General features: G+C 46.9%; 2 protein-coding genes across 3 annotated transcripts; both read left to right on the top strand.

The window, feature by feature from the left end:
* Positions 1 to 7253, top strand: LOC119337357 (twinkle homolog protein, chloroplastic/mitochondrial-like). Of its 2 annotated transcripts, XM_037609474.1 has the most exons (22): positions 1 to 277; positions 713 to 840; positions 1239 to 1294; positions 1390 to 1447; positions 1528 to 1674; positions 1826 to 1909; positions 1988 to 2068; positions 2150 to 2215; positions 2331 to 2444; positions 2599 to 2646; positions 2741 to 2826; positions 2935 to 2995; positions 3427 to 3472; positions 3548 to 3609; positions 4136 to 4267; positions 4349 to 4410; positions 4634 to 4717; positions 5750 to 5881; positions 6029 to 6125; positions 6216 to 6350; positions 6441 to 6508; positions 6744 to 7253. In XM_037609474.1, exons 1-22 carry the CDS (start codon positions 16 to 18, stop codon positions 6835 to 6837), a joined length of 2103 nt encoding a protein of 700 aa, XP_037465371.1. In that variant the 5' UTR covers positions 1 to 15; the 3' UTR covers positions 6838 to 7253. The 2 variants fall into 2 exon arrangements, with proteins under 2 accessions (XP_037465371.1, XP_037465370.1); XM_037609473.1 differs by having other exon boundaries at positions 3427 to 3609.
* Positions 7254 to 8584: 1331 nt separating this feature from the next.
* LOC119338028 (patellin-4) lies at positions 8585 to 10716 on the top strand. The gene is made up of 2 exons (XM_037610316.1): positions 8585 to 9878; positions 9975 to 10716. Exons 1-2 carry the CDS (start codon positions 8712 to 8714, stop codon positions 10506 to 10508), a joined length of 1701 nt encoding a protein of 566 aa, XP_037466213.1. The 5' UTR covers positions 8585 to 8711; the 3' UTR covers positions 10509 to 10716.
* The last annotated feature ends 75 nt before the right edge of the window (positions 10717 to 10791 follow it).

Below are 10791 nucleotides of genomic sequence, written 5' to 3'. Positions count from 1 at the left end.
CCACTCCGCCCCGCCATGCCGCCGCGGCCGTCCCTCCAGTCGCTGCTCCTCATGGCCGCCTCCACCTCCGCGGGCGCCGGGGGCTCGGGCCTCCTCGCCGCGCGCCGCCGCTTCCCCGCCGCCTTCGCGGCCGCGGGGGGCCACCGCGTCCGCCTGCTCCACTCCTTCCCCGCCCGGACCCGCCTCCCCCGGCGGCCCGAGCTCGCCTGCTGCTTCGGGACCGCCCCCGCCGAGGCCGTGCCCGCCGCCGCCCCCGCGGTCCCGCGCTCCAGGAATGGTAATGCTCGTCCCACTACTCTGAGAGACTCGTTGGTTCTGCGTTGTGGCGCAGGCAGGGGTTCCTTCCTCTTTCGATACCACGCACCGCGTGCAACTGGGGGCTCTGGCGCCGAGCGAGCACTGCTGGTTCAGTGCTTAGTGAAATTTCAGTAGCACCTTACATTTCTTATTGTTTTGGCCTGTAAGATAGATGGTTCTCAAGCCTGCGTTCTTATGATATCAATGGAGATCGTGCTCGAAAAAAATCTTAGTTAGTGGCCTAGAAAAAGTGTTTTACGGAATTTGAGCTCTCTCGGTTGCGAATAATCCGGCGTACCTGCTTTTTCGCATAGCTGCTGTTTTGTCGCATTTCAGTGGTTTGCTAATGCTTCGTAATAACTGGATGTAGAATCCTTGTTGTTTTTACTGATGTGCTGTTATTCTTGGATAACAGTTCGTTCGATGGAGGAGAGAAGGGCTTGTGAAGAACGGCTAGGGCAGGTAGTTGAGAAGATGAAAAAGGAAGGGATAGATATGAGCCAATGGAGGCTTGGCACTTTTCAAAGGACGATTTGCCCACAGGTATGCCTTTTCTGATACCAAGAATCGCTGTTTCCATTTGCTATTCTTTTCTACGATTTGCCCAAGGCTTGGTAAGTAAGTAAGTAAGCTAAGGGCTACTTTGTCTGGATTGAGTACATAAAGAATTCACAGCCATAATTTGTTTTGATCGGTAGTTAGCTTATTTCTGTTTCACATATTGTGCACATTGGAAGTATGTATTAACGAGCATGCCTTCCACAAAAAGAGCGTTCTTGAAGAGTGAAGTGGCTGCACATTATGATCAATTTGATGACCAGCTTACAAACATGTTCATCTGTATATGATACAGATTAATATATGCTATTTTGGTGGTCCGTTGTACTTTATATTCTATCAAACAGCAAATGGTTAAGTATGATTTCCCTTCTGTTAACTAGTGCAAAGGGGGCTCAACCGAGGAACGAAGCCTCAGCGTCTTCATCCGGGAAGATGGGTGAGTTTTTATGTACAGCACATTTGAGCTTGTTAGTTGTCTTAAGGTATATGTACAGTAGGTTATCTGATCTCTGTTCTATGCTGTTTCTTCAGTACACATGGAAACTGGACTTGTTTTAGAGCAAATTGTGGATGGAAAGGCTATACCCAGGTGAGTTTACCAACAACTTAAAGAAAACTGAAAGTAATATAGCATCTTGATACCACTATTGTTCTGTCTTGCATCTGCAGCCTGATGGAGTTTCGAAGGCGTACCAAGCAAAGAAGGACCCGGGAAATGAAAATGAAAGTGACCAGGAAGTTAAAGCAAATCAGCCAGCCAAGGTTATCAGAAAACTTCGTGAAGAGGACCTGCGTCTCGAGCCTCTTTGTGATGAGGTAATGGAAGTATTATCAAGTAGACGTTTTTGATTGGTATATTCTTCAAATGATACTGAAACCATCTTCATAGTTCTCCTTTGCATTCTTTGTTGTATGCTGGCAAAAACTTTTGCACATGGGTATTCTGTAAGATGGTTATCTCTTGCAGCTCGTGACATACTTTTCAGAAAGAATGATATCAGCAAAAACACTTCGAAGGAACAACGTATCGCAACGTAAAAGGAATAACAAGGTATGACTGTACTGTTGATGCATTTTTACTATGGAAAAACATGCATTGGGATTCACAAATATGGTATTTCGTTTGCAGATTGTTATTGCTTTTACATATAGACGTGATAAAGTCCTTGTTGGCTGCAAATACAGGGAAGTCTCTAAGAAATTTTCACAGGTTTGTTCTGCTGTTCCTTTTTAGGTTGCATGCTTAAGTTATATTTCTATGAATATTATTCACACTTTTTCTTCTTAACAGGAGGCGAACACAGAGAAAATTTTGTATGGTCTGGATGACATAAAGCAAGCACGCGATATTATCATTGTATGTTGTACATAAGCCATGCGACATTTTTCTTATTTATTTTTTGTTGCCAATCCATTTGAGCTTGAGAGTTCACAAAGTATTTACTAGCTTGTTGTCCTTTCTGACATTGCAGGTTGAGGGTGAAATTGATAAACTTTCCATGGAGGAGGCTGGCTATCGTAATTGTGTGAGTGTGCCAGATGGTGCACCAGCGCAAGTATCAAACAAACTCCCGGACAAAGATCATGTTAGAACTATTTTCTGATACTGCTGCTAGTTTTTGTCACTAGAGTTTATGTTTGCCATTGTTATTTATTAGTATAGCTCCTTTAATGTGAGCTGATCTGTACTGGAAACCTTAACTGTGACATAACATCTTCTTACGTTCCCTGTAAAGCTAGGATAAGAAGTATTCATATCTGTGGAACTGCAAAGAGTATCTTGACCCGGTGCGCATTCTCCTCGTTTCAAAAGTTATTTGCAAACTCTATTGTTAAGATAGAAGTTTTGGTGTACTGAATATGTTCGGCTATATGATATTAGGCATCTAGGATAATACTGGCAACGGATGCTGATCCTCCAGGGCAGGCTCTTGCTGAGGAACTTGCTCGACGTCTTGGTAAAGAAAGGTTTGTATGCCATTGTGTTGCAATCACAAGCCTCCACAATTACTTTAATTACCTATGACTGCAGGTCCTCATTTAACTCGTATGCCACATTTAATTTGTTGCAATCAGGTGTTGGAGGGTCAAATGGCCAAAGAAGAATGAGACAGAATTTTGCAAAGATGCTAACGAGGTTTTTATGACATGCATATGCAACTTTGACTAATAAATAATATTGCTATCATTGTTTTGCTTGTCTTTCATGCTGAAAGATTCCTGATGTAAGAGGTGTAAAAATGTCCCGCTGCTAACGTGATTCTCTAGCGATAAGCTTATGCTACTTGTATCGAGTCTAAATGTTAACTTCCTCATCCTAGATTGTAGTATTAACGTATTATGATGCTTTCTGAAAGTAATCTACTTGTTCTTAATTAAAGCCTGTAAGGTTTTGTGTATGCAATTAATCTACATTCTGAAGAACCATCTGAAATATATAGCCACATTTGAGTTCAGTTCCTATTATCTTTAGCTCTGTTTTTATGAAACTAGACAGCTTTGTTTTGGAACTTTGGGTGTTCTTATACGTCCTGTAGTTGATCCTTGTAACTCCCTTTTCAACTACAGGTACTTATGTTCTTAGGACCACAAGCATTGAAAGAAGTTATAGAAGGTGCAGAACTGTATCCTATAAGAGGTCTATTCAACTTCAAAGATTTCTTCCCTGAGATCGATAGTTATTATCTAGGAATTCATGGGGATGAGCTTGGAATTCCTACTGGTTGGAAATGTATGGATGGGCTCTACAAGGTATCTATTAGTTGTGTTTTTTATTTGTTCTTCGTCCTATTTTGATCGGTTCGAGCTCGCTTCGTCCCTTGCCAAGTTAAAGAGTTCCTTTGTTTTCTTTTGCACATAGAAGCTTGTTTTATGACAGCAATGGCTGTTGACATATGCCATGAAATCAGATCATTTAACCAATTTCAGTGAACTTCATACTGTGTAGTCATGTACCCTCCTTGTTGAAAACAACTAGGTGATTTCTTCCTGCCAAGAGTTTCTTTTCTTTTCTTTATTTGCACATAGAAGGTCCTTTTCTGACTGCAACATGAAACCAGATTATTTAACCAATTTTTGGAATAGCTGTTGACACGTGGCATGTAGTCATGTTTTCTGACTTGTTGATCCTAGCTGAAAGCAATTATATGATTCCAGCTTCAGTGGCTAGCGTGCCCAAAAAGATGGCCTGAACTGTTGTACACATTGGAAGCTATAGTTGCAGACTTCAATGCCATTACCCACAATTTCTCATGTGATTTTGTTTATTTTCCTGCAGGTTGTTCCTGGGGAATTGACCATAGTAACAGGAGTACCAAATTCCGGCAAAAGTGAGTGGATCGATGCATTACTGTGTAATATAAACAATCAGTGTGGGTGGAAATTTGTACTATGCTCGATGGAAAACAAGGCAAGCCATTGTTTACTATCAATGCTATCTAGCCTTTCATTTCATTCGACACCTCGAAATAACGATGATTTTGGTGTTTAGGTCAGGGACCATGCCCGGAAACTATTGGAGAAGCACATTAAGAAACCTTTCTTTGATGCTAGGTAAGGATAAAAGTCTGCAAGTGTATCTCTGTTTGTCTGATCTCATATATGATACCTAGAATAAGCAACTACCTTTTAAAGGACAGTTCCTTTTGAGGAAGAGAGTCAACAGAAGATTCTTTGGAATAGATTCCACTCTGAACTTTGCTATTTATTCTTGTCGTTTTGAAGGTTTTGTGATTACATCTAGTTGGTTTAGCAATCCTTGTTTTGGTTTCTACAGATATGGGGGCTCTGTGGAACGGATGAGTCAAGATGAATTTGAAGAAGGCAAAGAATGGTTGAATGAGTCATTCCATCTGATTAGGTATATACTAAGTTCAGTTACATTGTTTTAAATAGTGGTATGTCGTCAGTGTTTTCAAAGACAGTTTGGATCTGCCCATGAAACCCACCTTAGGTAAATTTTAGAACTGGAGCTGCTATTTGTGGTGCGTCCATATAACCAGATTGAACGCACCACCCTTCCATCTGCCAGTTTTGTCCCGGTTGTCGGTTGATTCCAATCCCGAGACTGAACACCCTAAGTAATAGGTCGGCAAGCGACCACCCCACCTTGCAGCACTGTTTCAGAAAGCACCCTTGAAAGTGTTTTAACCAATACTGATTTTAACGTTTTAAAAAATAAAATTATATATTTGTGATATGAACTATACTAAACACAGAACAAAATGATCACTTATATAAACTTACCATACATTGCATCATATGTTTGTTCCATATGAGGACGTTGGTAAGGATCTGGTTGATACTAAATAGCAAAAAGAAGCATGTAAACACTGTAATCCAAATGTACTATATATGGAAAGGAGCAACACATTGTAGTTATCATTCTCCAATTCCATTTCTAGAAAAATACAATATGAACTTTGGAATATAAAATATTTTTTAGCTTCAAATTTTGTACTTATCTCGCTTTTTAGCAAAATTTATCTCGCTTTCAATTGGAGTCAAACTCAGTCACTTGTGTCTTGTGCTGCCTATATAGCTTGTTGATGAAGCGAAACAAAAACCAAAATTATTTCCTTGTGGCCGCTTGAAAGGTCTCTGTAGAACTTCCAAGGCCTGCTAAACTGCTAAACCAATAACATATGGTCACAACACTTGTATCTTCATCATCTACGGTTACACTGGTAGCTGCCACTATTATCAATGTTTATTTTCAGTCATCAAGACCGCTCTATTTAGAAGTGTGTGGTGGCATCAGTGTGTGTCTTGGCTTCTCTTCATGCGCACTTTACTGGGAAGGAATAGTAGTTGTATTTCTCTTGGATGATGTGCCTGTATTAAATGGTGGTTCACATTTCAAGTTAACATTGAATATGTGTTGCTTAATCAGGTGTGAAGATGATTGCCTTCCATCCATCGATTGGGTTCTTAATCTTGCTAAAGCTGCAGTTCTAAGACATGGAGTACGTGGTCTTGTGATTGATCCTTATAATGAGCTTGACCATCAGCGCCCCTCAAATCAGTAAGCATTACCTAAACCTCTCATGAGCATGACTTTGCCGTTTACTGATAGCGGTTTCATATGTCAACTATAACTCTGCTATTACCCAGCTACATATGTTCCCCTTCTGTTTTTGGTGAGTTAACTCCTTTGCTACGTTATTAACAGAACCGAGACAGAATATGTCAGCCAGATCCTTACGAAGATTAAGCGTTTTGCTCAACATCATTCATGTCACGTATGGTTTGTTGCGCACCCTAGGCAGGTAATCAAATTTCACATAATCCCATATTGATCTTTGCCACACAATTGCACTATACAACGGGGTCTCATTTGGTGTTAATGTTTTGAAAAGCTTCACAACTGGACTGGCGCACCGCCTAATATGTACGACATCAGTGGAAGTGCGCATTTCATAAACAAATGTGATAATGGTATCGTCATACACCGAAACAGGGATCCAGATGCTGGCCCTGTGGATGTCGTGCAGGTTGATGTTTGCACCTTTTCAATACATGCTTCATTTTAATGCCAGTGCCTGACTCTTATCTGTTTTGCCTGGTTGGATGGGGAATCATAGGTCTGTATGAAGAAGGTTCGGAACAAAGTGATTGGGCAAATAGGGGATGCTTTCTTGACCTATGACCGGTATGCTCATCACAAAACTTAATTGTTTCTACCATTTTCTAAACTGAGGTTTCTTGATGACCCTTCAGAACCATTTGAACATATGAATTTTTTTTTCTGCTTTGTTCCATAATTTCGGAAGTGCCTTCAGAAAGGGTCAATTATGGTTTATGTAGTTCACCTGAAGATATTTACCTTGTGTTCAAACTGCATGGCTAACTTAATAACCAAATCATCTTTGTATTTCCTTCCACAGGGTTACTGGTGAATACAAGGAAGCCGATGAGGCCATTGTAGCAAAGGTGGTGAAGCAGCAGATTCGTCAGAAATCGACAAGTTACCAGCGCTGATTTACTCTGCTCGCTCTCCCGGACAGTTGACGCGGTTGAGATATTATGGTCGTCGCTTCTGTGGATGGCGCAGTTGACAGTTTGCCGTGTGTTCATGGCAGATTGGCTAACTTGATCGTTCATACCATTTGAGCTGATTCCTGGTGCGAAAAATGTGGTCGAAGGCTACTGACCTTACTAAGACGGCCACATGGCATTGCTGGGGTGTGGGGGTGTATAGCAGGCTAGATCATATTATTGTAATTAATCGTCGCACCAGGCGGAGGTCGTGTCGTGTCAGCAGCGAAAGCTCATCTCAACCGCTAGTAGGTTATTTTTGTATGCCCTTCCGACGGTTGTAGCAGTTGGAGGTCCATGACACATATTTGTCCTTGGTATCAGTATGCATGCATCAGCAGAAGCCCATGATTCGCAAATCGGAAGCCCATGTTTTGAATCTTCCTACCGCCCAGCACATGCCATCGACCATGTGGTGACCAAATCTATCTGGATCTGAGCTGGGACGACGAATGCTTCCAAAATCTATGATCATTAGATCATTAACCAGCATTTTCTTTCCCGCTTAACTTTGCATCGTTCAATCGTGCCTGTGTCCTTGCCGTTGGCTGGCTTGTCGTTACAGCTAGGCTATCTTGCTGCGTGTTTCTGACGGGGAACCAGCTGGGCCAAAAGCAAGGCTGTTTCTGCTTGATTGGCAACGGCAATGGCTGTTGCTTTGCTCAACAGTCGGCTGCTTTGCTTTGCTGTGCTGTACTACACGGTACAGCCTAGTCTCTTTTTTGGCAAACGGCGGTACACCCTACTGGAGCTGCCGCTGCAGCTGTATGGGCCAACCGAATGCGTACTTGTTCGTTCACCAAAGATAATTTTTTTTAAAAAAAATGTGTTTCTGTTCGTCGGTATCAAAACCACCGCTTCTTTTATTTCTCCAGCTTGCAAAAGGCGGTAGACAATGCACCACTGAATGCACAGTAATCTTAGACTATGAACATATGACTTGGCCCAGGACAAAGGACGCCTGCCACAAATCATAGGCCAACCCAGACAGGGTGCACCTGTTCCTTCGCCGAAATAATTTTTTTTTAAAGCGTACTTGTTCCTACTACTTCAATTAAAACCAGCACCACCTCCTTGCATGCATTTCATTTCTCCAGCTTGCAATTAGCTGTGACTCCATAAACAAGGCGCCGCTAATTGCAATGACATAAATTTCATAATGCGTGAACCCCATTGGCATTATGAAATTTATTTCATAACCCCTAGACTAGCAAGAACAAGAAATATCCTCAAAAAGCAAGAACAAGAACGCCCTGCTGTCAGGTCAGACGCCAAGCTGGCAGTCACCCAGTCAGATTTATTTATTTAACAACAGCAAGTAAAGGGACGGGCCCAACAAACAAAAGCGGATCAATCAAACAAGAGACGGAACAGAACAGAACAGAACAGCCTAGCATCTTTCTCATAAAAAGAAAAAGGAAAAAAAACAGGCTAGCATCGCCTCTCTACTGACTGGCTGTAGCCAGCGTCCAGCGGCGAGAGAGCACTGCCGCGCGAGAGAAACAAAAGCGGTTAGCAAGGAGGTAGCCGTTGGCATGGGCCGCGGCCCACCTGGCTCTGCGCCGCAGAAAGCAAGCAAAGCGAAGACGGACGACCCAACGGCTCCCCGTCCTATCTGGCGCCACCCCATTGGCCCCCGCCCCGTAGCCGTTGCGACGCCGCGGTGGCCGCTATATAGCGCTCCCTTCTTCCTCCCCGCTCCACACACCACCTTCTCCTCTGCATCGCCTGCCTCTGACACCGCACCGCACCGGGAATCTCCAGCCTTTTGATTTTCTTTTCTAATCGTGCTGTGAAATCCTCTGTTGTTGATCGGCATGGGCGTGGAGGTCGTCTCCGGCGGGGCTGTGGAGGCGGTGGCGCCGGCCAAGGAGGTGGGCGCGAAGGTGGAGGTGGAGGCGGGTGCGGCCGCCGTGGCCGTGGCCAAGAACATGTCGTTCAGGGAGGAGAGCAACCGCCTGGGCGACCTCAAGGACGCCGAGCGGAAGGCGCTCGCCGAGCTCCGGGCTAAGGTCGAGGAGGCCATCGTCGAGGGCAAGCTGTTCGACTTCGACGACGGGAGCAGCAAGGTGAAGGTGAAGGTCGAGGCCAAGAAGAAGGAGGGTAAGAAGAAGGAGGGCAAGAAGAAGAAGAAGGCCGAGGCGGCCGAGGAGAAGAAGGAGGAGGCGGCGGCCGACGAGAAGAAGCCGGAGGTGGCTGCTGAGGAGAAGAAGGAGGAGGCGGTGGCTGAGGAGAAGGTGGAAGCCGGTGAGGAGAAGAAAGAGGAGGAAGCCAAGGAGGAGGTGGCCGAGCCGGCCGGGGAGAAGAAGGAGGAGGCCGTGGCGGCCGAGGAGAAGCAGGAGGAGGCGGCTGAAGAAAAGAAAGAGCCGGAGGCCGAGGCGGCCGCGGAGAAGGAGGAGACCGCCGCCGTCGAGGCCGAGAAGGCGGCACCGGCGGTCGCCGTCGACAAGGACGTGGCGCTGTGGGGCGTGCCGCTGCTGCCGAGCAAGGGCGACGAGGCGACGGACGTGGTCCTCCTCAAGTTCCTCCGCGCGCGCGACTTCAAGGCGGGCGCCGCCTTCGACATGCTCCGCCGCACGCTCCGGTGGCGCCGGGAGTGGAAGAGCCTGGCCGCCACCGCGGCCGACGGCGACGACTTCGAGGGCGACGCGCTCCCGGAGGGCGCGTGCCGCCTGGACGGCGCGGACCGCGAGGGCCACCCGGTGTGCTACAACGCGCTGGGCGTGTTCGCGGACGAGGCCGTGTACAGGAGCGCGCTCGGCACCGACGGCGGCAAGAAGCCGGCCCGGTTCCTCCGGTGGCGGGTGCGCGCCATGGAGCGCCACGTGGCCGAGCTCGACTTCCGCCCCGGCGGCGCCGCGTCGCTGCTGCAGGTGACGGACCTCCGCGGCTCCCCCGGCCCCGCCAGGAAGGACCTCCGTGTCGCCATGAAGCAGGTGCTCGACCTCTTCCAGGACAACTACCCGGAGCTCGTCGCCAGGAACGTGAGTGCCCAAAACATTTCGATTTCATTCCCCCCAATCATGCCATGAAATTGCTTCGAGATCTGACTGAATTTTCGTGGCCCTGTCGTGCTGCAGATCCTGATCAACGTGCCGTTCTCCTACTACGCCTTCACCACCGTCTTCTTCCCGTTCCTGACGCAGCGGACCAAGAGCAAGCTGGTGGTGGCCCGCCCGTCCAAGGTCACCGAGACGCTGCTCAAGTACATCCCCATCGAGGCCATCCCGGTGAAGTACGGCGGGCTGAAGCGCGACGGCGACGCCGAGTTCACCGGCGAGCACGACGCCGAGATCGCCGAGGTGGTCGTCAAGGCGGGCGCCACCGAGGCCATCGAGATCGAGGCCGCCGAGGGCGACACGACGCTGACGTGGGACGTGACGGTGCTGGGGTGGGAGGTGAGGTACACGGAGGAGTTCGTGCCGGCGGACGAGGGCGCGTACACCATCGTGGTGAGCAAGGGCCGGAAGGTGGGCGCCGGCGAGGAGGCGGTGCGCAACTCGTTCCGCGCGGCGGAGGCCGGCAAGGTGGTGATCACGGTGGAGAACGCGACCCGCGGGAGGAAGCGGGTGCTCTTCCGGCACAAGGCCAAGAGCGCCCTCGCCAAGAAGTGATGAAGAAAGTGATGATAAGTTATGAGGCCCTTTGGAGGGGGAAGATGAGACTTGTGTGCGTGTGGATTCTACATTAATTCATTATTCAATTCTTTTGTGCAAGAGAGTAAGTAGTAGGGGTACATTGTGTTGTGTTTGGCGAGCACCATTCTTTTGTCATGCAATTATTGTCTGATAATATAAAGAGGTTTTTACCCGGTTATTAAAAGTTTCTGCCCCTATTTTCCAGAGAAATTAGGACTGAGATTCAGTGAGATGCCATGGGCACATGAATGGACATGCC

Source organism: Triticum dicoccoides, chromosome 7B (assembly GCF_002162155.2).
Source record: "Triticum dicoccoides isolate Atlit2015 ecotype Zavitan chromosome 7B, WEW_v2.0, whole genome shotgun sequence".
Lineage (NCBI taxonomy): Eukaryota > Viridiplantae > Streptophyta > Magnoliopsida > Poales > Poaceae > Triticum > Triticum dicoccoides.
Note: the sequence above shows the minus strand (reverse complement) of the source record. Positions and strands in the feature narration are given on the sequence as shown.